The sequence below is a fragment of the Mercenaria mercenaria genome, chromosome 9 (genome assembly GCF_021730395.1).
Source record: "Mercenaria mercenaria strain notata chromosome 9, MADL_Memer_1, whole genome shotgun sequence".
NCBI lineage: Eukaryota > Metazoa > Mollusca > Bivalvia > Venerida > Veneridae > Mercenaria > Mercenaria mercenaria.
In genome coordinates, this window is record NC_069369.1 from 49,920,535 (window position 1) to 49,948,058 (window position 27,524).

The 27,524-nt window shown below is 35.7% G+C and overlaps 2 protein-coding genes across 3 annotated transcripts in view; both read left to right on the plus strand.

Annotated features, from left to right (window-relative positions):
• LOC123547087 (hexokinase-1-like) lies at positions 1 to 23,025 on the plus strand. 2 transcript variants are annotated; one of them, XM_053551377.1, is made up of 8 exons: positions 1 to 137; positions 5,208 to 5,370; positions 7,849 to 7,988; positions 8,736 to 8,957; positions 9,663 to 9,762; positions 12,257 to 12,339; positions 17,800 to 17,952; positions 22,898 to 23,025. In XM_053551377.1, exons 1-7 carry the CDS (start codon positions 69 to 71, stop codon positions 17,833 to 17,835), a joined length of 813 nt encoding a protein of 270 aa, XP_053407352.1. In that variant the 5' UTR covers positions 1 to 68; the 3' UTR covers positions 17,836 to 17,952; positions 22,898 to 23,025. The 2 variants fall into 2 exon arrangements, with proteins under 2 accessions (XP_053407352.1, XP_053407353.1); XM_053551378.1 differs by lacking the exon at positions 1 to 137 and adding an exon at positions 516 to 720.
• Positions 21,703 to 27,524, plus strand: part of LOC128559277 (hexokinase-like) — a 7,983-nt gene continuing 2,161 nt past the window's right edge. The window contains exons 1-3 of the mRNA XM_053550553.1: positions 21,703 to 21,725; positions 22,898 to 23,025; positions 26,845 to 26,981. Of these exons, the coding sequence (XP_053406528.1) occupies positions 21,703 to 21,725; positions 22,898 to 23,025; positions 26,845 to 26,981 (288 nt within the window). The remainder of the gene's footprint in view (positions 21,726 to 22,897; positions 23,026 to 26,844; positions 26,982 to 27,524) is intronic.

The following is a 27,524-nucleotide window of genomic DNA, read 5'->3' on the forward strand; positions in this document are numbered from 1 at the left end:
CCTTTAACAGGCGGTGATCGTGCAATTTACATCACCAAAAAAAAACAAAACAAAAACAGAACCACAACATGTCTTTGCTACGGAAAGAAGTTGAGACAAACATCTTGGATCTCCTACCAGAGCACAAAGAATATGTGGTATGAGTTTTTCTTGCCTTCCGAAAATGCAATCTTTTTCGCTACTGGTACAGACAGTTTAAACAAACTGATACTTGCAAAATTATTGCAGCATACGCGTCATCAGCGGCGTAGCTGGTCTTTTAAACTGGTCCGACCTTCCTAAAGGTGAATTAAAGGTAAATTTTATTTACTGTCGCTTTGTGTAACAATTAATGAATTTATTAGGAACTTAAGTGGTAATAATACACATTAAAGTGATCATGCATTACTTTCAGAAGCATGACCAATATTGGTTATAAAATGGTATCCACTTCCACCATCTTGAGTTCAAAGATCAATGACCTTCATTTGAGAGGTGAAAATAAGGTACACCAAAACTTGAACTGGCCCATTTCACCAAAACAGTTTGCTAGATTCTGACATAAGATAGTTGTATAAAGACGTACAACTGAAATGTGGAATTTTTTATAAACAAAGCAGATATTTATTATTTAAAAGGCAGTGGCTATAGGATTACAGTACATCAAACAACATGTCTCTGCTACGGAAAGAAGTTGAGACAAACATCTTGGATCTCCTACCAGAGCACAAAGCATATGTGGTATGATTTGTTCTTGCCGTTCTAAAATGCAAGCTTTTTCACTATAGACAGTCAGGGGTGTAACTGTTTCAAGTTATCGCAGTTTATAACCCATTTGAGTTACTGCTTATATTTTCATAACTTGTTTCAGTTATCATAAAATATTACAAAGCCCTCCTGTGCCAATTCCTCATTTTGAATGTGACTAATGCAGTTATTTCCTGAATCCTTGTACTCTTATCTTTCCAGCTATGCAGTAAAAATTTTTACGCAAGGCTGATAAAGTTTTACGCAAAAGGTTTAAAGCTATAAAACTCTTAGCATCCCATTATGCTTATCAGGTCATGATCAGACAAAAAGAGAATTTGATTAACCACAGATTGCTACTTATTTCACTGTACAGGTCACTTTGTGAGAACAGCAAAAAGACATTTTTTGAATAACTTACCTGAGTTAACTTGTATTCTATAACTATTATAGGTTATAAAATGCTTGAAAAAATAACTTAAAACAGTTACACCCCTGACTGATAGACAAATCAAACGAACTGATACTTGGATAATTGAATGTGATCGCGTCATCAGCGGCGTATATGGTCTTTTAAACTGGTCGGACTTGCTAAAAAGAAAAAAAAAGGATTTATTAGGAACTTAAGTGGTAATAATAAGCATGAAAGCGATACAGAAGCCTGGTCAGTTTTACAGTCAGTGGTTATAAAATCATAAAAATGGTACTAACACCATCTTGAGTTCTATAGATCACTGCATGATCAATTAATTAAGATGACCTTCATTTGAGAGGTGAACAGGTGAACCAGAACTTGACAATGCAACTAGTCCATTTTACCAAAACAATTGTAGTTTGTAAGATTCCCACTAAAAATAATTGTATAAAGAAGTACAACTGAAATATGGAAATAAACAAAGCGGATATAAAAAAATCTTGAATGGGAAAAGTTAGTTCAAAGAAGATATATGAGCCGTGCCATGGGAAAACCAACATAGTGGGTGTGCGACCAGCATGGATCCAGACCAGCCTGCGCATCCGCGCAGTCTGGTCAGGCTCCATGCTGTTCGCTTTTAAAGCCTATTGGAATTGGAGAAACTGTTAGCGAACAGCATGGAGCCTGACCAGACTGCGCGGATGCGCAGGCTGGTCTGGATCCATGCTGGTCGCACACCCACTATGTTGATTTTGCCATGGCACGGCTCAAATGGTCCAAAAACAACCTATTATCAATGGAAGGGTTTGTTTATTTGTTACCTGGTTACAGTGGTTACAATCTGTTACAGAAATACAGAAAAAAAGTATCATTTCACAAATAATACACTACTTGAGATCATTATCCAAAAACGTTTTGTGATTACATACAGTAAAAAAAAAATGTCCTCAATAGTGAGAAAAACTGTAACCTGTAGTTCAGGTTACAAACACATTTGCTTGGGAATTTAGGTTGTTTTTAGGACATATCTACAAAGAAAGGTTGTGTCAAGTCTTCATTATTCAGTATTATGACTACAAGTACCATTTTTTTCCAGTACTCACCGCTACTCAGTACTCATGAAAAAATATTTTTACCAATACTCATATAACTCCAGGAGTACTTTTGTAGAATACCCAGTACTCACAATTTGTTGAAAAAGACGTCAAACCCGAAAACACAAACACACACACAATTTTTGTTCAGCTGTACTCTCAAGTTTTTTTTGTCATGAAAAGTTTTTAGTTTTGAAAAGTGCTGAAAATTTTGGCATACACTTTTAACATATAAATTGTTTCTGGTTTTGTCATCTTTGTGAAATTTTAATAAATCTTATAAATGGTTTCTCACAATAAATCATTGTCAATATTACAATTTTCCTTCAATAAAATAACATCATTTTTACAATTTTTATTTAAGAAATGATTAATAACAAAACCTTGTTTTAACACTGTTTATCCCCTTTTCTCGTATTCTCAGGGTCTCTCATGTATATTCTCTGTTTTGCCTTAAAGTTGTCAAATGATATAATGTTTGTTAATTTCTAGACATGTATGCTACAAAATGGTTAATCTGTTACTGGGAATAAAACAACCCTTGGGCACCTCGAGAATATGAGAAAACAGTATATACACGATGGGTGGTTATACGTCGGGCATATTGATAATAATTCCACTAGGGCACAGCCCAATGAAATTATTTCGTATGATGTATATAAGCACCTGCTTGTATAGAGTTCAAACATGGTTTTGATTTCGATTCTAATATGTCTTTCACTACATAAAATTTAGATCAAGTATGATAGAACTGTTTTTTTGGCACATGTATGGCACCAAATGGTAAATCATCACACACCTTTATTAGTCCCCTACTGGTTGAAAACCAGTTTTAGGGACTATAGGAATGCGCTTTTCCGTCATTCTGTCATTCCGTCCGTCCGCAATTTCGTGTCCGGTCCATAACTCTTTTATCCATGAAGGGATTTTATTATTACTTGGCACAAATGTTCCCCATGATGAGACGACGTGTCATGTGCAAAACCCGTACCCCTAGCTTAAAGGTCAAGGTCACAATTGGAGGTCAAAGGTCAACAGGGCTTTTTTCCTGTCCGGTCCATAACTCTCCCATCCATGAAGGGATTTTAATATCACTAGGCACAGTTGTACCTCATAATAAGATGATGTGTCATGCACAACTTTCAGACCCCTAGCTCAAAGGTCAAGGTCACACTTAGTAGTCAAATGTTAACATGGCATGAACAGGGTCTGTTTCGTGTCGGTCCATAACTCTGTCATTCATTAAGGGATTTCAATATTACTTGCCAAAGATGTTCTCCATGATGAGACAACGTGTCATGCGCAAATCCCGGAGCCCTTGCTCAAAGGTCAAGGTCATACTTAGAGGTCAAAGGTTTAATTCAAGAAGGACTTTGTATGGAGCATTTCTTCTTTATGCATGGAGGGATTTAAATGTAACTTGGCGCAAATGTTCACCACCATAAGACAAATTGTCTTGCGCCAGAACCAGGTCGCTAGGTCTAAGGTCAAGGTCATACTTAGAGGTCAAAGGTCAAATTCAAGAATGACTTTGTCTGGAGCATTTCTTCTTCATGCATGGAGAGGTTTTGATGTAACTCGGCACAAATGTTCACCCTAATGAGGCACACTTTTTTAGAATTACATTCTTTGTTGTTACTATAAATAGATTACATTGTAACTTTTTTATTACTGGCCGTAGGGAAAAATCGAGACCACTTTTCTGTGGTACAACATGCATGTTACGTCCAATATTTAGGTGTTTTTTGATCTATCTCTACCTGGTAAAGATTTTCTTGTGGACTTACATTTTATAGATTTTTTTTTTTTTTTAGGATTAATTTCACTTTGTTGTTACTATAAATAACTTTTATGATAACTTTTTGTATAATCGGCCAAAAAAATTCCAAATGAAAACAACTATATGTTTTTATATATGTAAATTTTAATCCAGGTGCTTTGTTATATTTATATTGTATATTATAGTACAATATTGTTTATACATCATTGACAAATATCAGTTCATTATGTTATACTGCAGTAGAGAAAATTAGGTGCCTTCCAGTAGTGGACTTTGTATTGCATGGCAATACTTCATTCACTTGTTTATACATGCCAGGACCGGAAATGGTAATATGTCTTGCGGAATAGTTGCATTAGAGTGCATATGATTGTGAATTATTCTGCACAGCTAATAACCAACTCTGTGTGTGTGTGTGTGTGTGTGTGTGTGTGTGTGTGTGTGTGTGTGTGTGTGTGTGTGTGTGTGTGTGTGTGTGTGTGTGTGAAATTAATAAAGACAGTTATGCTATGTGACATTTCGTTTTGAACATGTTTTTAAATAAAACATTTGATAGAATTTGAAAGCGCTATTTCTCGATGCGTACTTGGCATGACATCAATCACAGGTGCTTGAAGCTCTATCAATAAATGTATGCATTATCATGTAAATGAGATGTAAAACCAAAATTTATAGTCCTGTTTGGCACCATATAACCTATACCGTAATTCAATCAACCCAAATCAATCAATCAGTTATCATATCCCACCCACTTAATGTACCATGAGATCTACGATCTCTTCAAGATATATAACCTGCGTATACATTTTTATTGATTGAGCTTCAAACCCCTGTCGAACATAATATCTTGTGATGATTGAAGCACTGTTAGTCATATTAGAATGTAGCATACATGTATATCACCTGTACAGATTTACAGATAATTTATGTTGAGGTTGAACACCTCTCAATAACAGTCAGACTTACAGTAAGTTATATCGCAAGTTCAGGGCAATTAAACTAACCTATTATTATTATTAATTGTCATATTATTAATATTTGAACTTGTCAAAATAATCAGTACACCAACATTTTGGGATAACCAATGGTATATATTTGGCAATGTGAAGGAACTGTGTGAAATTCTGTTGGTCACCAGTGTCCTATGGACACACATCTAGTTGAAATGACTTTTTGAATAATATATTTTCAGAGGAAGAATTTATTTGATGCCTTCTTTCTTCCTGAGGAAAAACTTGTCAAAGTTCAGAACCTGCTGAATGAAGAGATAAATCTGCAGCTGCACCCTGACACCGACCATGACGATCCATTGAAACTCTTTCCTTCATATATAGAAGAGGTTCCAGATGGCACTGGTATAATTTTGTTTCTTTATTAGATAGTTTATGCTTTTCATTCATATTTCAAAGCTGTTGTTAAAACGTTGAAAAACATAGTCAATCATTTACATGTTAAAGAAATGGGAATATAGTTATAATAATTTATTAGTGAGTTGGTGGCTCTGTGGTTTGCAGGTTGGACTACTGTGCTAGCAACCTGGGTCTGATTCCTGGTGGCCGCTGACAGGCTTTGGACATCATTTCTGTCACATTGTGCTGCAGATAGCAGCTACATGTTACCAATTTTAACAATTTTTAGCTCGATTATTCAAAGAATAGTAGAGCTATTGGACTCACCCATGCGTCAGCGTCGGCGTCCCGATTTGGTTAAGGTTTTGTATGTAAGCTGGTATCTCAGTAACCACTTGTGGGAATGGATTGACACTTCACACACTTATTCACTGTGATAAACTGACCTACATTGCACAGGTTTCATAACTCTACTTTGCTTTTTTACAAAATTATGCCCCTTTTTCGACTTAGAAATTCTTGGTTAAGGTTTTGTATGTAAGCTGGTATCTCAGTAACCACTTGTGGGAATGGATTAAAACTTCACACACTTGTTCACTGTGATAAACTGACCTATATTGCACAGGTTCCATAACTCTGTAATGTTTTTTGACAAAATTATGCCCCCTTTTTGACTTAGAAATTCTTGGTTAAGGTTTTGTATGTAAGCTGGTATCTCAGTAACCACTTGTGGGAATGGATTGAAACTTCACACACTTGTTCACTGTGATAAACTGACCTACATTGCACAAGTTCCATAACTCTGTTTTGCTTTTTTACAAAATTATGCCCCTTTTTCGACTTAGAAATTCTTGGTTAAGGTTTTGTATGTAAGCTGGTATCTCAGTACCCACTAAAGGGAATGGATTGAAACTTCACACACTTGTTTACTGTCATGATCTGACATGCACTGTGTAGGTCCCATAACTCTACTTTGCATTTTTTTCAAAAGTATGCCCCTTTTTCGACTTAGCAGTTTTTGGTTAAGTTTTTGTATGTAAGCTGGTATTTCAGTATCCACTTATGGGAAAGGATTGAAACTTCACACACTTGTTCACCTTATGAGCTGATAAGCACTATGAAGGTTCCATAACCCTTTCTCCCATTTTTACAAAATTATGCCCCTTTTTCGACTTTTGTATTCATTCAATTGACAAGGCTGTTGAATAGTCGAGCGTTGCTGTCCTCCGACAGCTCTTGTTTGTCAACTCCCCATGTGATGTTCACAAAATCATTGTAATGAAATAGAACCCATGTTGAAAGAATAAATTTGAGAAAATCAAATACAAATGTAGTTATAAAATTGTTAATGTTGACAACACTTTTAAAACATGCAAACATGTTAATTTATGTTTACTTGGATACAATGAAGTATTTGTTCATATGAATTTTGGTCTAATTTAATATATGTCTTTGAATTGGTACTGTTTCCAGCAGTATTGGCCTAGAGTGGATGGTTGTATGACACCTACCATGGGCTATACTGGAAATTAGTTGTTCCATCCATTCCAGGTGGGATCTTTTGTCCACTATTCAGTTCAAAATAAGAAACTTATACCTCTTTATGTTTAAATTACTGAAAAAAAACTGGAGGAGATTGATGTAACCATCTCAGTGGTTTTAAGATTGGAATTCTCAGTGACTATCAGAGAATTTATTTGAATTTATTTTGTTTTTGTTTTTTTTAGGAAAATTAAATATTTTTATTTATTGTAAAAATGGCCTTTTCCCTACAAAGTTACCTTAGATAAAAGGAGGCAGTCCTTAAATGTAAAACTATGATTTTCCTACTTCAGAACTTTTATCAACAAATGATTATTGAGGTTTTTGCTTGTTTTGCTACTTTGTAATCTTTTACGCATATTGACGCAAGAAACTACTCACAAATTATTAAAACACCATTGTTGATGATACAACAATTTAGTGTTTATGTACATGTTCAAATTTTTCCAAATTTAGACACTCAGTTTATGGTGATTATTTTTTCCATTTCCACTGGTGTTGGCGGCTTCCCTTAAATGATGAAAATTGACGTATTGATTAACAAAAACAAATCCATATTTCTACTTCAATTTTTGGGTTTCATTTGGAATCGTATTTGTCAGCAGCTACAAAATGTATCAAAGATGGTGAAAAATTCCTTTAACCTTTAGCCTGCTGGCGGCAAGTTATTCTGCCTTTGCGACCAGTGCAGATCAAGATCAGCCTGCACATCCGATAAAATATCTCATTATATGGTCTGCACTGTTCGCTGTTCAGTCAGTAAATTTTCACTGAACACCCGTTTGAATAATAAGTTGTACTACCCAAATTGAATGATGGACCAGTCCATTTTAGAAATTTAGCAGGGTAAAAGTTAATAATCAGAAGTAGTTCATTATGTGTTTGCTGTTGTACTTGTTTCTATCATAGATTGATGATGTTGTGCTTTGTCTGTCATTACAGAGAGTGGAAGGTTTCTTGCTGTTGACATTGGTGGCACACGTTGCCGGGTTCTTCTCGTTGACGTTCACAATGGAAAAACTTCTTCAAAAACAATCAAAGAAGACCTTCCGGCTAGTTGTTATACTGGTTCGGGCGTTAAGGTATTTCATGTTGATTCCGTCTTAAATTTGTTACAAATATTTATGTTCGATAGAATTTCTAGAAATAAAGGGAAAAAACATGGTAAATCTGATAATATTGTCCTGATTTAATATCTTTTCTGAAGAGACTGATGAACTTTGTCTTTATGATGACATGATTATTGTAAGAAAAAAATAACTGTAAAAGAAATATAAAGACTGGTTGTTGCTCTGAAATATAAATATTTTAATTAACTTTTCAATGCACTCTTATTGGATTTTCATAAACAGTTGTTTAAACATCATTGTAAGTAGCATTTTACATTGCGGCATGGGTCTTCACATAGATCTACAGTATTCTTAACCCTTACCATGCAGGACACGATTGGTTTTGCCTTTGCGTCCAGTGTAGAACATGATGAGCCTGCACATCCGTGCAGTCTGATCATGATCTGCACTGTTCACTATTCAGCTAGTATCTTTTTGGTAAGCACCCCTTTCAACAGTTAATGGTACTGTCCAAATTGGAAGATGGACAAATTCATTATAGAAATTTAGCATGGTAAGGGTTAAATATACTTTTCTTGTGTGCACTTTGGAATGTTTACAATGAAGAAACATTATGGAGGTAGACCTTAAAAGATTTTTCCATAGCTAGGGGTATTTTCCTCATCTTATTATCTTTGCATTAATGGACATGTCAGTGACCTTAAGATTAGGCAAGTTATCATTTACATGTACAGCAAATTTAGGTGTGTTACATTTCAGGTGTTTGATTATATAGCGGGACAGCTGCACTGGCTGCTGTCCGAATGTAATCTGTTAAACACACCAGAACCTATACAACTTGGATTCACATTTTCCTTTCCAATAAAAACAAGTGCGCTCCATAAGGCTATTCTCGTGAATTGGACTAAAGATTATCGTGGCAATGACGTGATAGGGATGGAGGTGGGCCAACTGTTGGAGGACGCCATCAAGAGGAGAGGAGTAAATTATTTATTTTTTTTTACTTAGATTGACTTTAGTTTGACTATTCATAGAATAAGGAGCAGCATTGTACACAGCCCCAGTGTTAGTTCACTATCACCATTGCTTTCAGTGTTATTTATTTCACGTGTTCTGTTTCGCTATATCTTCTTAGCTTATGCCCCTATTATCATCAAACCTTACATTAGTACCGTTCTTGGTAAGGAGAAGACATGTTTTAGTTTAGGGTTAGGCATCTTAAAGATAAAGTTCACATCAATAATATTTAAGTTAAAAGTTTTGTTGTGTGCTTCTCAGTGGCACTGTATCATCTGTAAAACTTTGACCCTATTTGTAATAATAATAGTAATATTATTATAATAATTATTATTATATAAAGGCATTTTGTATAATAAAATACTGTATGAGGCAGGTCACAGTGCCTCAGAATTTCAGAAAATGCAGAGTTTTACCTTTAGCCACTGGCTGCAAGTGATTTTGCCTTTGTGACCAGTGCTGACCAAGGTACAGACATGCAGGCTGATCATGGTCTGCAGTTTTCGCTATGCAGTCAGTAGATTTTCAGTGTACACCCCTTCAAATGATAAATGGTACTGCCCAGATTGAATGATAGAGCAGTCTATTTTAGAAATTTTGCAGGGTAAAGGTTAATAAGATGTATGATTGTGTTGTAAGGTATGTACATAAATTGAGAGATTATTTCAGGATATGAACATAAAGTGCTGTGCTATCATCAATGATACGATTGGTACACTGATGTGTGGAGCATTTATTGACAAGGGTTGCAAGATAGGACTAATCTGTGGTAAGTTTTGTTTGTTTTTGGTGGTTGACACACTGTTTTAGTTATGTAGTGGCAGTCATTAATTTTAACTAGTGTTTAAGCATTCTGTACTATTAATAAAACTAGTTCTTCATGGTCAGCTGACACCTTTTTCCTTCTAGGAGGTGGAGTTAAAATGACTTTGGACACAGATTTCAGATTGTCTGGCTGTTATGTACCTGTTATAAACGTTGATTTATTTTGATTCTATATTTAATACTTCTTTTCTTAAAAAAATCTAGTAAATAAAAAATTCACAAAATAATAATTTAGAGTCTTTTTTTTATACGCCCCAAGGGACGTATTATGTTATGATCCCTGTGTCCGTCCATCCGTTAGCAATTTCGTGTCCGCTCTGTAACTGTTGAACCCCTTGAAGGATTTCAAAGAAACTTGACACAAATGTCCACTACACCAAGACGATGAGCAGAGCGCATGTTTTGGATGTGTCATTTCAAGGTCAAGGTCACACTTAGGGTCAAAGGTCATATGAGTATGTTTCGTGTCCGCTGTGTTACTCTTGAACTGCTTGAAGGATTTTTATACGCCCGAAGGGACGTATTATGTTATGGTCCTGGTGTCCGTCTGTCCATCCGTCCGTTAGCAATTTCGTGTCCGCTCTGTAACTGTTGAACCCGTTGAAGGATTTCAAAGAAACTTGACACAAATGATCACTACACCAAGACGACGTGGATGACTTGCTTCAAGGTCAAGGTCACACTTAGGAGTGAAAGGTCATATGAGTGTATTTCGTGTCCGCTCTGTAACTCTTGAACTCCTTGAATGATTTCAAAGAAACTTTGCACAAATGTTCACCACACTGAGGCGACGTGCAGAGCATATGTTTGGGATGACTCACTCCAAGGTCAAGGTCACACTTAGGGGTCAAAGGTCATATATGACTTTGCTTTGTATGTATTGCTCTGCATTGCAGTTCTCTTGTTTTTATTTGGCAGATCCCTTTTTGTTCTCTTAAAAAAAAATTTTTTTTGAATTACCTCCCTTTTTTGCTACTATAAATAGCTTATTTTGAAACTTTTTTATTATTGGCCGTAGGGAAAAACCGAGACCACTTTTCTGTGGTACAACATGGATGGTACATCCAATTTTTAGATGTATTTTGACATAACTTTACCTGGTTAGAATTTTTTTGTGGACTTAAGAAATTTTCTTTTTGGATTTTTTCTTTTTTGTTGTTCCTGTCCTTTGGGCTTCAACAGTCAAGTTCTTTAAATTTTGCTCCCATCCTCTGAAGTAACCCTTCGGGCGTATATTGCCCTGCTTGGCGGCGCTCTTGTTTTAACCTTTAGCCTGCTGCTGGCAACTGATTTTGCCTTTGCGACCAGTGCAGACCATGATCAGCCTGCACATCCGTGCAGGTTGATCATGGTCTGCACTGTTTGCTATTCAGTCTGTAAATTTTCAGTGGACACCCCTTTGAATAATAAAAGGTACTGCCCAAGCTGAATGAAGGATCAGTCTATTTTAGAAATTTAGCAGGCTTAAAGTTAAGAACAGAACCTGGTAATGGTTATTGTATCCACTGACATTTGAATATAGGAGTAGGAATATGTAGTCACAGTTGTTTCAAGTTGCCAATGTTTTGTATTTGTTTCTATGTATATCTTTTGTTATTTAAAGTCAAATGTTGATTGTGTCCTTTTATTGCACTGTATAGGCACAGCCATTGTTTTGTATTTGTGTCTCCCCCATAGGTGGGGGAGACATATTGCCTTCGCCGTCTGTCCGTCTTGCCGCATAAAGCTTGTCCGGCTTTCACAGGTCAGACTGCTAGCTAGATTTCGACAAAGCTTCACAGGAGTGATCAGTACCAACCCTAGTTATGCATTTCGCTGGCACGTTCCGTTTCGCTGCACAAAATGGCCGCCAGAGCTAAAAATAGAAAAATCATGTCTGGCTTTCACAGGTCGAACTGTTAGATTGATTTCGAAGAAACTTAACACAAGTGATCAGTACTGAGCCTAGTTATGCATATCTCCAAAATGTTCCGCTTCGCTGCACAAAATGGCCGTCAGCTAAAGGTAGAAAAATCTTGTCCGGCTATCACGCAGTTACATATGCAAACATTCGGATCAACAACAACACAGAGCCTCTATCAACAGGTGATTGATCAAACTGCATCTGTGGTTGATAGCCTAAACTACTTCTGATGTTCAACTCCAGTTGTGACTAGGTATCCGTTATCTTTACTTTCTGATTGTAAATACATGAAGTATTTCCTCATTTCCACATCACTTTTCGCCTTCACTGTCATGTATTAAATCCGTTAAAACCAACTGCAACTTATGTTCTGACTTTCGCCCTGCATACTGACAAATATGCCCCTCTTCCGTCCTTAGAATACATAGGGGGGAGACATATGTTTTTGTGACAAAAACACCTTCTAGTTATTTCTGTATAATTATATCTTTTGTTAAGTCAGTTGTAGATTATGTCCTTTTATTGCTTTGTATAGGCACAGGGACCAATGGCTGCTGCTTTGAGCCAATTGACAATTGTGTGGACTATAAAAAGACAGTACAAACAAAGAACAAAGCAGTAAGCAAATTATTGTGATATAGTTGTTTGTAAATTTGTTTCGGTCTCTGAATGGCATTTAATCTGTTACTGAAACGTTTCATACGATTTGTCATTCAGTTTGTTTCTTATTTGGAATAATTGTTTATTTAAAAGTTCCTAAATAAGTAAAAATTAAAACAAAATTCATTTAATGGTTGATTTTACAGGCTTTATCATGCATGTTGTTTTCTTAGCTTAATGTTCATTATCATATGTTGCTTTATTAATATTGTTGTTATTACACATATTGCGCTGGTTGTATGATTATAAGCCTGTTATCACCTAAAAACATTGTTATCACTGCATGGTCAGTATTGCATTCATGCTTCAGGGCCTCCACTGGGCTTCAGAATGTTGTAGCCACTTTTTGAGAGAAACTGCCAAATTGAAGCTGAATTGCTGAAATTTGGCCAGATTTTAATAAAATTCTTGTAGGCACTTTTCAAAATCTGTAGCCAGTTCTTTGAATTTGTAGCATTTGGCTACATTGGCAATTGACAGAGGAGGCCCTGTGCTTTAATTGTTATTCAGATTTTAACAATTTGAACATTTCATTATTTCACATGGACAGTTTATTCAGGTAAAATACTTAACATCTTTCTCTGACTTGGCACTTACTTTTTTTAGTTATCTCTGTCAACTATTGACATATATCAGTGACAATTGGGCACAGTATTTAATGATAATTTAAATTTGATAAATCATAAAAATGATAACAGTTGGAAGTAAATTCATAGAGCCTGGACAACTTCAATTAGTTTACCCCATAATCAAGTCACCAAATAAATAAATCTGTAACTATTATCTGTATGTATTCAGTACACATAGTACATTGAATCTTGTACCTATTGTTTAATATCTTTTTTGTGTTCTGATTAAAGTAAATGATCATTTAAAATTTTGTCTAATTTTCACTGAACAATATCAATATTTGTCAGAGGTGCAAAATGTAATTAAAAGAAAGTGTGGTGATGAAAAAGTTGTTTTGTTTTTACATTTTAAATAAGTCCAGAATCATCATTTCTTAGTAATTATATCTCCAACCACACAGTGGTGTGGGAGACATATTGATTTACGCCTGTGTGTGTGCCACAAATCTTGTCCGCACTCTTAGTCGAACATTTCTCATCCGATCTTCACCAAACTTGAAAAGTTTGTTTGCCAATCAGTCCTCAGCCAGGTTCGATAACTAGCCAAATCGGCCCAGACTGGTTTTTTGATAATCAAAGCACTGAAAGTCTGATAAGGCAGTTGTAGGAGACATGCGTTTTTCTCAAAAGCAGCTCTAGTTTTATAGCATTCACTAGAAGTGATTTTATGACAGTGGGCTTTCATTATTGTCAATCATTTTACACTTACATGTTGCCTTGGATACAAGATGGAATAATTTTGGACTTGGCAGAGAAATCGACTTTATACGCTCTCCGTATGACTTGGAAATATGGGAAGAAACAAAGGATTGTAATATGGGGTTTGTGTTTAAACTACAACATATCAGTGTTTAGCTCATCTGAGCACAAAGTGCCCAGATGAGCTGTTGTGGCCACTCTCTGTCCATTGTCCATTTTTCCAAACATTCTTTAAGTCCGCTTTCAGAGGTGTTAAAAGTAGTACATTTCTTGCCAAATTGTGGTTGCCATAGGAACAGAAAAGAAATCTCTCAAAAAATTCTTTCTCCATGGTTAAATGAGTAACACCAAGAAAGAAAAGTGGAATGTTACGTTGTATAGAATGGTTTTAGGTGTTGTCCTTGCTTGAGATATTTAGGTCAGATTAGCAAAATTATGAAATTTGCTCACTCACAACATCAAAGTAAGAAACATATAAAAAGTTTTAACGTAGCATGTCAGTAAAATTTGAGAAATATTGTCTTCACAATTATTAAACGTTTTTTAGCTCGACTATTCGAAGAATAGGGGAGCTATCCTACTCGCCCCGGCGTCTGCGTGAGCGTTAGCTTTGGCGTGAGCGTCACACAAATGTTAAAGTTTGCGTACCACCCCAAATATTTTCAAAGTCCATTGAAATATTGCTTTCATATTGTGCATACTTGTTAACCATCATGACCCCAGTCTGTAAAAAGGAGGAGGCAACTCTATCAAGCATTTTGACTGAATTATGGCCCCTTTTCGACTTAGAATAAATGTTAAAGTTTGCATACCACCCCAAATATTTTTGAAGTCCATTGAGATATTGCTTTCATATTTTGTGTACTTATTTGCCATCATGACCCCAGTCTTTAAAAAGGAGGAGGCAGCTCTATCCAGCATTTTGACTGAATTATGGCCCCTTTTCGACTTAGAATAAATGTTAAAGTTTGCGTACCACCCCAAATATTTTCAAAGTCCATTGAGATATTGCTTTCATATTTTGCATACTTGTTTACCATCATGACCCCAGTCTGTAAAAAGGAGGAGGCAACTCTATCAAGCATTTTGACAGAATTATGGCCCCTTTTCAACTTAGAATAAATGTTAAAGTTTGCGTACCACCCCAAATATTTTCAAAGTCCATTGAGATATTGCTTTCATATTGTGCATACTTGTTAACCATCATGACCCCAGTCTGTAAAAAGGAGGAGGCAACTCTATCAAGCATTTTGAATGAATTATGGCCCCTTTTTGACTTAGAATAAATGTTAAAGTTGGCGTACCACCCCAAATATTTTTGAAGTCCATTGAGATATTGCTTTCATATTTTGCGTACTTATTTACCATCATGACCCCAGTCTTTAAAAAGGAGGAGGCAGCTCTTTCAAGCATTTTGACTGAATTATGGCCCCTTTTCGACTTAGAATAAATGTTAAAGTTGGCATACCAACCAAAATATTTTTGAAGTCCATTGAGATATTGCTTTCATATTTTGCGTACTTATTTACCATCATGACCCCAGTCTTTAAAAAGGAGGAGGCAGCTCTATCAAGCATTTTGACTGAATTATGGCCCCTTTTTGACTTAGAATAAATGTTAAAGTTTGCGTACCACCCCAAATATTTTCAAAGTCCATTGAGATATTGCTTTCATATTTTGCATACTTGTTTACCATCATGACTCCAGTCTGTAAAAAGGAGGAGGCAACTCTATCAAGCATTTTGACAGAATTATGGCCCCTATTTGACTTAGAATATGCTTATTGTAATGTTAAAGTTTTACTCATTGCTTATATTATACTATCAAGCACTGAGAATAGTCAAGTGCGCTGTCCACTGACAGCTCTTGTTAAAGTTTGCATCCACAATTTTACCTTTGTATCCCTGCAATGTGGAATTTAGAAGAACTCTATAATATTTCTGGAGGATTAATTTTGTAGGATTTCTTGATTCTGTCAATCCAAGATATTAATTCCAAGTGATAAAATAAAAAAAATCCCTTTCATTTTCAATTAACCTTTAGCCTGCTGGCGGCAAGTGATTCTGCCTTTTTGACCAGTGCAGACCATGTTCGCTATTCAGTCAGTAAATTTTCAGTATAATAAGTGGTACTGCCCAGATTGAATGATGGACCAATCCATTTTAGAAATTTAGCAAGGTAAAGGTTAAGAAGCTGAAATCTACAGACTCATATCTCCATAAAATTACCAAAACCATGAAATTTTATGGATTTAAATAATTTCGCTGGGGCCTCCGTGGCCAAATGGTTAAGGTCACTGACTTCAAATCACTTGCCCCTCAACGATGTGGGTTAGAGCCTAACTCTGGGCATTGAATTCTTCATGTTAGGAAGCCATCCAGCTGGCTTACAGAAGGTCGATGGTTCTACCCAGGTGCCTGCTTGTGATGAAATAATGCACAGAAGGGCACCTGGAGTCTTTCTCCACCGTCACAGCCTGGAAGTCCACGTATGACATATAAGTGTGCCGGTGTGAAGTTAAACCAAAGAAAAATTAAAAAAAAAAAGCGATTTCACAGTAGTAGTAAGAATTAGAGCAAAGTAAAAGACAAGTTCAAGAACTGTTGCCAGTTTGAAAATTGTGATAAATGTGGTTAATATATTAGGTAATCTTTTTTGCTTTTTCTGCCAGCTTCTGCTTTTGTATATATCATACACCCTTGCTTTTAGCCTTTTGCATCTTAATATGTTAGTTTTTCATTGCATGAATTATGACTCGAACATGGGGCCTCGGAATACCACTTTGATGCTCTAAGGACTGAGCTACCCGGCTGCCTACATATTTTCTCACCGTTTTAATATTCAAGTCCTATACTGTGACATAAGGAAGTCATAGAGCTGGCTTGCAGAAGGTCCATGTTCTACCTAGGTGCCCACCTGTGATGAAGTAATGCCAAAAGTGGCATCTGGGATTTTCCTTTACCATCAAAAGCTGGGAAGTGTCCATATGACCTATTGTATCAGTGTGTTAATAACCTAACAAAAACGAAATGCAAAAGGTCAGGGGGCGTGTTACCATTAGTGCATTTTAATGTGTTTATACATACAATATTTGATATTCTAACACGGATATTCTAACACGATTCGTGCAATTTGATATGTAAACATATAGCGAAATTGTCTATACATGAATCTACGATAAAATATAGCTGTTCCATTCCACCCTACGATTGTAACTGTGAGATTCTACTCTGTTTCCGTTATATGCCGACTTAATACTGGACCTTTTCATCGCTAAGTAGTAGTAATAAAAAGTACATCAAATTTTCTGAAACAAACAGTTTCTAATTTAATTGAAGCATTTATTTGTGTATGTTTTTACCATAAGAAAATGTTTTAGCCAATTTTGACAGTACATCAACATCAGTGAATCTATATCTGGTTGTGTACGTAGTTTACAATTTCTGCGTTGTAGGCACCACATTCTAGCTACTTTGACAGTAGGCCTAAATAAATAATAATTCATGCTCCAGTCTTCCAGACTAAAGTGTTTACGTGTTTATATGCCGCAATGTTCTGGGGTGTATGTTGCAGTGTCATCATTGGTGACATATACTATTTTTAGAAACTGCATAGAAAAACTTTGAATGAAGTATTTACTTTTGATTTCTTTTATATCCGACCTTAGATGTTATTGAAAATAACATTTTCACAGCAGTAACTACTTACCACTTTAATTAAGATTTATTGGATATCGGAACATTCCGTTGGTGGGGAGGTTTTTATAATAGCATATGGCCAGCCAAATGATGTATCAAGCTAAAATTTAGTGCTGTAAAATGTGAAGAATTTGCGTGGTTAGAATTGAAATAATAAATATGTTCCAATAATTTTATCAGTTAATAAAATGTGGGCAGTCATTAGGATGCGAATATTAAATCACATGTGTTACCCACTCGTGTTTTGATTATTACGCTTCCAAACTCCTGCCCATATTTTATTAACTGATAAAATATAGAAACATATTTATTATTTCTTAAATATTACAGGGTAGCCATGAAAAATGTGATTTTATTGCAGTAAAGGCATTCAGTATGTTTTGTTATTTCAGTATAGAGAGAATGTTGTCAGGCATGTTCCTTGGTGATGTTGTAAGGCGTGTTCTGTTGAAACTACACAATGATGGCATCATTTTGAAAACATGGCCTAACCAGTGGGAGAAGATTTATGGCCTGAAAACAGAAGTTGTTTGTAATATCCTACAGTAAGTGACTTTTGTATACTCCTTTAGAATGAACATATAGTTAATGTTAGGTAAAAGTTAATTTTGAGATTTTGCTATTTTTGTCAAGCCCATTTAGCTGTTTGGTGAATGTGCGTGCTTGCGTCCTTCGGTCTGTGCCTGCGTTCATCTGGATCATAACTTTGACATGCATGGGGCATGGCATGAATGTTAACCTCAGTGAGACGGAGTGTCATGCGCAAACCTTAGGTTCCTATCTAAATTGTCAAGGTCTCAGTTGGAGGTCAAAGATCATATCAGATCTTGTCTAGCCCATAACTTTGGGCCATGCATTGAGGAATCTTGTTTATAATCAGCATGAATGTTTAACTCAATGAGATGGAGTGTCATGTGCAAACCCCAGGTTACTATCTCAAGGTCAAGGTCACAGTTAGGGGTCAAGGGGCGGGCTTGACATGTTGCCCGTGGGCATCTAGTTATTAGATCTTATCCTATGTTCACCAGACTTGGTCATGTTGTTAATAGGCATAATTTATAACCAGCCCGATGCTCCCTGTTTGGTCACTAAGTTAAAGGTCAAGGTCACAGTTATAGGTCAAAAATCAAATAGCTTAAATTTATGTCTGATCCATATCTTCTTAACCACTGGAAGGATTTTTAGCCCACCATCATCAGATGGTGGGCTATTCAAATCACTCTGCGTCCGTGGTCCGAAGTTCGTCCTTCCGTCCTTCCGTTAACTATTTCTCATTATCGTATCTCCTCAGAAACTACCAGGGGGATTTTGACCAAACTTTGTCAGAATGATGTATTGGTACCCTAGTTGTGTCCCCCTGAAAATCAGACTGGTTCAACAATTCTCTAGTGAGTTATGGCCCTTTGTTTATTTCTATAATTTACATAGATTTATATAGGGAAAAACTTAAAAATCTTCATGTCCAAAATCACAGAGCCTAGAGCTTTGATATTTGGTATGAAGCATCATCTAGTGGTCCTCTACCAAAATGATTCAAATTATTTCCCTGGGGTCTAATATGGCCCCGCCCCGGGGGTCACATGGTTTATATAGGGAAAAACTTTGAAAAACCTCTTATTCAAAAACACAGGGCCTAGGGCTTTGATATTTTGTATGCAACATTATCTAGTGGTCTTCTACTAAGATTGTTCAAATTATTCCCCTAGGGTCAAATATGGCCCCGCCCCGGGGGTCACATTGTTTACATAGACTTATTTAGGGAAAAACTTTGAAAATCTTCTTGTCTAAACCACAAAGCCTAGGGCTTTTGGGATTTGTAATGTAGCATCATCTAGTGGTTCTCTACAAGTTTGTTCAAATCATCCCTAGGGTCAATTATGGCCCCGCCCTGGGGGTCACATGGTTCATATAGACTTATATAGGGAAAAGCTTTTAAAATCTTCTTGTCAATAACCTACAACATTCAAGTTTGGACCACCTGTATGGTATTGAGTGACAAGATGAACCTTGACATGAGTTGACCTTGATTTTGACCTAGTGACCTACTTTCACATTTCTGTAGCTACAGCCTTCAAATTTGGACCACATGCATAGTTTTGTGCACTGAAAAAAACTTTGACCTTGATATTGACCTAGTGACCTACTTTCACATTTTTGAAGGTACATGCTTCAGATTTGGACCACATGCATAGTTCTGTGTTCAGAAATAAAATTTGACCTTGATTTTGACCTAGTGACCTACTTTCACATTTCTCAAGCTACAGCCTTCAAATTTGGACCACATGGATAGTTTTGTGTTCCGAAATGAAATTTTACCTTCATTTTGACCTAGTGACCTACTTTCACATTTCTGAAGCTACAGCCTTCAAATTTGGACCACATGCATAATTTTGTGTACCGAAACAAACTTTGACCTTTACATTGACCTAGTGACTTACTTTCACATTCTTGAAGGTACAGGCCTCAAATTTGGACAACATGCATAGTTCTGTGTTCCAAAATAAAATTTGACCTTGATTTTGACCTAGTTACCTACTTTCACATTTCTCGAGCTACAGCCAAGAAATTTGGACCTCTTGCATAGTTTTGTGTACCGAAATGAACTTTGACCTTAAGATTGACCTAGTAACCTACTTTCACATTTCTGTAGGTACAGGCTTCAAATTTAGACGTACATGCATAGGATTGTGAACCGAAGCAAACTTTGAGCTTGACATTGACCTAGTGACCTACTTTCACATTTTTGAATATACAGGCTTTAAATTTGGACCACATGTATAGATTTGTATTCTGAAGTGTAATTTGACCTTGATTTTGACCTAGTGACCTACTTTCACATTTCTAAAGCTACAGCCTTCAAATTTGGACCACTTGCATAGTTTTGTGTACCAAAATTAACTTTGACCTTAAGATTGACCTAGTGACCTACTTTCAAATTTATCAAACTACAGCCTTCAATCTTGATGCACATGCATAGTTTTGTGTACAAAGAACTTTGTCCTTGAAATTGATATAGTGACCTACTTTCACATTTCTCAAGCTACAGGTTTCGAATTTTGACCACATACACAGTGTTTTGTACGGAAATGAAATTTGACCTTGAGCTAGTCATTAAGTCTTAAAATTTGGAATTCTCAAAAATGGCACATTTGTGGGCGCCAAGATCACTCTGTGATCTCTTGTTATAAAACTAGCATCATTTGTTAACTTCATCCAAACAACTTACATGGTTCACTAGATCCACTTGAAGGTCAAAGGCATATACTTTCCCTGTATCAAAGACTCAGAAAGAGGCGTCTGTGGTATTCATCACCTTTAGTGCACTAAGTACAGATTTTTACAAAGCAATTTTTATAATGAACTTACCCGACTTTGGTCTAGCTGACTTATGTTGAGTATCATTTATCGATCCACATCATTCAGATTATTTCATAACCTTGTAAATATGCTTCCTGCTTAATCATTTAATGTCATATTTTCAAAATGAAATTCGAACATTCTTGATTTAAATCTAAAACACATGCAATTTCCAAATATTTTTTTCACAATTAAAAATGGTCAGTCAGATTTTGGTCAACAAATGGATTTGTTCAAAACTTAAATCAGCTGATCATTTACAGTTATTTGTGTTCACCGAGTTCTTAGGACACGTCAGATTTTCACTAATTTGATTTTCCTATCTTGGTTGTCCAACAAAGATAACATTATTTTAGCATAAGTACAATGTAGATCACCTTTTAAATACTTTTATATTTAAGGGAGGTAATTGCTAAATTTTATCAAAAGTAATAAAATATACATTTCCAATAACTCTATAAATATGGGTCTTTTTGTTCCTTAAATAGATCTTAAACAGAATATATGAGTACACAAAATGTCATAAAATGCTGCTCAGATGTCATTGACCACCTTTAAAATATTTTGTTCTGACATCCAGAGTAACAAAAGATTTGTGTGACATCATGATTTTACATCATTTATCATTTTAGCACATTTTCAGCATTAAGATCTCCAATTAGATATTAGTTTCATCTAAATAGTCCACGACTTTGTCAAGTTATGAAAACATCAAATTGCTGCTGCTGATTTAGGAAACCCCATGACAGAATATTTTGACAAACTATTTATTTGATAAAGATATTTGTGAAGCATTGTTTTACCCTGTTCCCTCCCCTACCTATAGTGCTTTATAGATCATTAAAGTATTTAAAGCATTTAGTTTCTTGGACAGTAATTGAAAAATGAATGGTTATAAACTCTGTCAATGTTCACAGTATGATTAACAGTGGTCAATCATGATACCTATTGTCTCTTTGAGGTCAGTAGTTTAAAAGGAGTGGTCATAGTGACCTCGATTGACTGTCTGCAGTCAGTAGAGGACGGGTTATATGTCAGGGGTAATTACATGCAAAGTTAATGTCACAGTGACTTTGACTGAAAGTGGTTTCAGTTGATAAATGGAGAATGCTTGAGCCATCAGGTGTTAGACTTTATTGTTGTCAGTGTTGAACCCTATTGATTTTGGAATGATCATTCATAAACTTAAAAATGCATTAAGCATTACCTCTTGTTTTAATCAATGCCAAGATGTGACATTACTTAGTACTTCAGCAATATGTTTGTTAATACAATACATTGCATGCTACCAATGGTAACACTATCAATGGTAATGCCTTGAATTAATATTGAAGTGCAAAAATGAGTTTCTAACTTTTAAATGAAAGAAACTGTCTACCTTGTTTATATTTTTGCCATTTTTTATCATGTTAAATGCGAGAAATAATACTGATTATTTGGGCAACCGTATCATTTTCTAGTATTATCATGTGGTTCTGGGACGATCTGTGTATGAAAAGAATTGGAACCACTGCCTTACCCTTGCATGGTAGTAAGAGGCGACTAATATGGTCTTAACACTTGGTTTTGCCTAAACTCTGTGATTCCAGCAGGTATGCAAGCTTTGATTCCATACCTCAGGTTTTTATTTCGATGTAAATGAGATGTGGAACCAAATTTGTAGTCCTGTTTGGCGCCATATAACCTATACTGTGTTGGCGCGCCATAAAACCCAAATAAATAAATAGTATTATCAGTTCTTAAACAGGTAAAATGTGCCAGAAGTTTCTTATGAATTTACGCATTCATGCATAAATGAGCTGTGCCATGGGAAAACCAACATAGTGGCTTTGCGACCAGCATGGATCCATACCAGCCTGGTCAGGATCCATGCTGTTCGCTAACGGTTTCTCTAACTGCAATAGGCTTTGAAAGCGAACAGCATGGATCCTGACCAGACTGCGTTGATGCGCAGGCTGGTCTGGATTCATACTGGTCGCAAAGCCACTATGTTGGTTTTCTCATGGCACGGCTCAAATATGGTTTGTTATGTTGTCACTTACAGTTCAAAGCCGTCCTACACCACAGAGTGAAAAGACCGGAAGTTATAGACCACTATGCAAGAAATATGTTGTTTGTTTCTTTTTGTTTCAGAGCTGATCAAGATGTAAATGAAATATTACAAACACAGGGCATAAACAGTCCAACTTCCCTGGAATGCAGGCTTGTGTATTGTGTATGTCAGTTGGTTGTTATACGTGCAGCTGAACTTGTGGCAGCATGTAAGCATTTACATTAATTTCTTGGTATATTGATAGGTGTACAGTAGGAGCTGACAATTATTGAAATACACATTTTTATTGAGTCGTGTTTTAATACAGCATGAAATCTAAATTTTTTGACGAGTCCTTGGGCTAGATCCCAGCGATTCCCAATGTCCGTGACATTGATAAACGACGGCAAATATACACAGGGGGAATTGAAGGGCATTTGTAGGTCGCCATTTGGGATTTCATTCAAACGTCTTCAAACAATTTCACTGCATGAATGAAGTTAAGTTGTGTGAATTCCCTTTGCTATGACCAGTATACGATGTAATCTGTCATATTTATGACTTGTAATTGTGCAATACTTGAATGTAACTCATTAAGCATAAATGTGCATTTTATGAATTGCGCAGGCTTACAAAGCTTGCGTAACATCCAGCGAAAGACAAAAAATAGTTCCACAGGGCTCCAGATAAGATGCGTATCAGCGTAAATTACGTATAGAAATAATGCAAATAAGCATGTCTAATAATTTCTAAGCGTATAAAAACGTATATAAAATTACAGAAATGCACACAATGCTTTTTTAAAAACAAAATCTGAATCGTCTGGATGCATTAGGTAACATAGCCGATCCCGATCAGCCTTAATTCTGCCACATTGAACGTATACGTCGTATGATTTCTATAAACTTTGCGTGGGTTTCTACACACACACATGAATTTTGCAGTCAGTAAACGGATAAATTATCGGAAGAAGAAGCTCTTACTGGTTTGTTTAGTTACTACAGATATTAAAAATGATTTTAATTCTTATTTTTCGAGAAATAAACAAATCGGCGAAACATTAAATTGTATTTTCTTGTAGTTTTTGAAATCGGAAGTAGATTGTCTATGTTTGGCTGCTTTCACGAAACGAAACAACTTTTTTATGAAAAGATTTAAATAAGAGGTAATTTAACTTTAAACTTCAATGTCAGATACTGCCAATTGCTGCTAAATGTCTTCGTATCATCACAATTTGTAAAATATATTGTTTAAAATGGAGAAAATTGTAATCATATCCGGATATAATATTTTGGGTAAATATCGAGCTGTGTTATGAAATTTTAACATTCATGTAACATACATGATAGATATTATTGTAACAGAAATGATTCTAGAATTTATTTTTATTACACCTACATATAATCTATGTCAGACTGGTATTCTAGTCCTGAGGCATGATCTGAAAGTAAAAAGATGAAGTGAAGTCATACTTTGGATATTGTAATACTAGAAAGAATCTAGATCGTAACCTTTCTGGAATTTTGACTGGTTGGATAATTTGCTTACGATTCTGGTTCACAAAAAAATGAAACCGTCACCCATTCTGCTTTTCATGATGACACATGGCTTGATTTTTGCAGTCAGTAAGCGGATAAATTATCCTGAGAAAGAGCTCTTACTGATTTGTTTAATTACTACTGATTTTAAAAATGATTTTATTTCTTATTTTTCGAGAAATAAACAAATCGGCGAAACATTAAATTGTATTTTCTTGTAGTTTTTGAAATCGAAAGTAGATCGTCTATGTTAGAGTGCTTTGACGAAACGAAACAATTTTTTTTATGAAATGATTTAAATAATTTCACCGTAAACTTCAATGTCAGATACTGCCAATTGCTGCTAAACTGTCTTCATATCATCACAATTTGTAAAACATATTGTTGAAACTGGAGATTTTGGCGGTATAAAACAAAGTGTAATCATATCCGGATATAATATTTTGGGTAAATATCGAGCTGTGTTATGAAATTTAAACATTAATTTAAAGTAACAGACATGATAGATATTATTGTAACAGAAATGATTCTAGAATTTATTTTTATAATACATACATAGAATCAATATCAGACTTATATTCTAGTGCTGAGGCATGACCTGAAAGTAAAAATATGAAGTGACAGTCATTCATACTTTGAATATTGTAATACTAAAAAGAATCTAGAGGTAATATTTAGAAATTGAAACATAAAATTTTCAGTTAGAAATCGCACCAAAGGCTGTATCAAGGGTCTACATTTTCAAAATTTCCTTGTGGTGATACCCCAAACCTTAATTGCAGGAGGGGGTATCCTCCCACACCCTCCCCCCATATTGCCACTTTACAGTTTGATACATTTGCCCTTTTACCAGCTGCCACAATGCCCATTTCAAAATCTGACTGCAGTTCAAAGCGGGAAGGAACACCCCTCCCCAAACCCACCCTGCTACCGACCACGTAAAAATGGCTCAAACATTTTTTCAGCCCAGTCTGGGCCTGTCTGTCTACATGAATCATAACGGATAATTGAAAGTACATAGACTTGGGGACTACTGACTGGTTTTGAAGGGGTTAAACAGGTCTGAAATAGAATAAATGATGGTTTTAACTAAAAAAGAACTGCATTTATTAATATTGGTTATCTTTTCCATAATTGGTAGCTAGTCCGAGTAACTTCTCTTAGTTTCGAATGCGCAATTTTCCTGTCAGTGTAAACATTCATGACACTATATATTGACACTCAGCAACATTTACATATCTTTAAACGCAAAAGTAAGTATACTTTAAATTCACATCCCTTATTATATGATTGAACAATACCTAGCATGTGACACGGTTATTGCCAGGCCCCTTATCTGTAAAATATCTGAACAGTTCTTTCGTCCATCCATTACAAATTGTATGTGGCAATCCGTGCTATAAAATTTCAATATATAAATTTTCATATTCAAATTTTATCATGTGCGAATATATACCAGCCGATAATTGCCTGTTTTGGTAATGCCGGAGGCAAATGTTTACTGGAAAAATATTTATAGTCATGGGCAGTATCTTAGTGTCACCTGTCAAATTGTAGTTTGTACTTTCAACATTTTTATTTTTGCGAACCACTCTTCAATTTTAGAGAAATATATTGGGTTTAAATACTTGTATAATGTCAATCAAAGTTTTACTAGGCATCGATTGAATGTCCATTTCATCTATTGTAACAAAATCTCTGTTCAGTTGGGGAAAAAAAACTAAAACCAAACTGAAACTGGTAGACTATACTACCAGTACATCAATCATTAGCCGACTCTCAGGCCCTTCAGGCCTTTGATGTTGTTTTAATGAGGCCATATTGATAGTTCAATCGTGTAAAGGCTTCATAATTCAGCATTTGGCTTTTAAGATACCCAAAATTATCCATGATAACACTCCTAAGAGGTCGATCCCCACTCAAATACGTTCAGTGAAATTTTTTTAAAATCTTTTTTCCTGCCAAGGCTAAATCTACATTATATCCTTTCAGCACCTGTAACATAATAAACCTCCCCACCCCCCCAACGCCCCCCCCCCATGCACACAAACGATACAAACGATACAGTTCCAGCAAAATAACTCTAATTTTTGTGTTTCACAAACATTTACAAAAAGCAAGATATGTAGAATTATTTTTATAGCCAAGGTAGAATAGCAGAACATAGAAATTAAAATACTTCCCATAAAATAAACATGTTTTACGTAAAAATTACTCAAAGCACTTGTACCTCTGTGCCTGAGTAGTTAAGGTCACTGACTTCAAGTCACTCACCCTTCACTTGGGGTATTAAATTCAGCTGGCTTATGGAAGGTCGGTGGTTCTACCCAGGTGTCTGCTAGTGGTGAAACAATGCCCAGAGGGGCACCTTGGTTCTTCCTCAACTATAAAAAGTTGGAAAGTTGCCATAGGACCTATATTTGTGTCAGTGTGACGTAAAACGCAGCAAAAACAAACAAAAAAGATATTTCCTAGTGCTTAAAATTTTGTTTCTTTTGTATCTCTTCAAGTGTTAGCATGTACTGTGGACAGAGTAGAAGAACAAAAGATTGGTATAGCAGTGGATGGTTCTGTGTATAAGAATATAGCACTGTTCAGAGATGTGTTAGAAGAGAAAACAAAAGATCTCATTAAACCTGGAACAGACGTAAGTAAATAAAAAGCTTAATGCTGGTGCTAAACACCTGATATCAAAATTTAGGGGGGAAAAACAAAAACACACACAAAAGATGTATTATATTATTTCTCGATTGCCTGCAGTAAACAGTCTATTGTCTGAGAAAAATAGCCTTTTAAGCTACTATTCTACTTTTCTGTGGTATTGCTTGATAGGTTTTCTTCAGACCTGAAAAGTTGTTCCTCATCACCGCCCTCATTATTTGACAGAAGAGGGCTGTAACCTTTGTGCTAATATTTCAAGAGTTATGTCTTATTATTTGCTAAATTCTGGTTAATATTTGGACACATTTTCCCCTGTATATACTGGTATTGGAAACTTTAAAAATGTTCTTGACAGAAACAGCAGTCCCAGTTTTAAACAATTTTACACAAATCCAAGAAGGATATATGGCGTATGATATTAGGGTTTGACTGTCTACTGTAATTGTTCAAATTATTGCCCTAAAAATTAAAAAATAGGCAAGCCCATGTTTGTGACATGTATATAATATACTGTGAAATCATTATTATT

Excerpts from the sequence above, each read along its gene's own strand:
- LOC123547087 (XM_053551377.1), top strand. The coding sequence starts at position 69 with ATGTCTTTGCTACGGAAAGAAGTTGAGACAAACATCTTGGATCTCCTA. Across the intron at positions 7,989-8,735 it reads ATACTGGTTCGGGCGTTAAG|GTGTTTGATTATATAGCGGG; the intron begins GTATTTCATGTT and ends GTTACATTTCAG. Across the intron at positions 12,340-17,799 it reads TACAAACAAAGAACAAAGCA|TATAGAGAGAATGTTGTCAG; the intron begins GTAAGCAAATTA and ends TTGTTATTTCAG.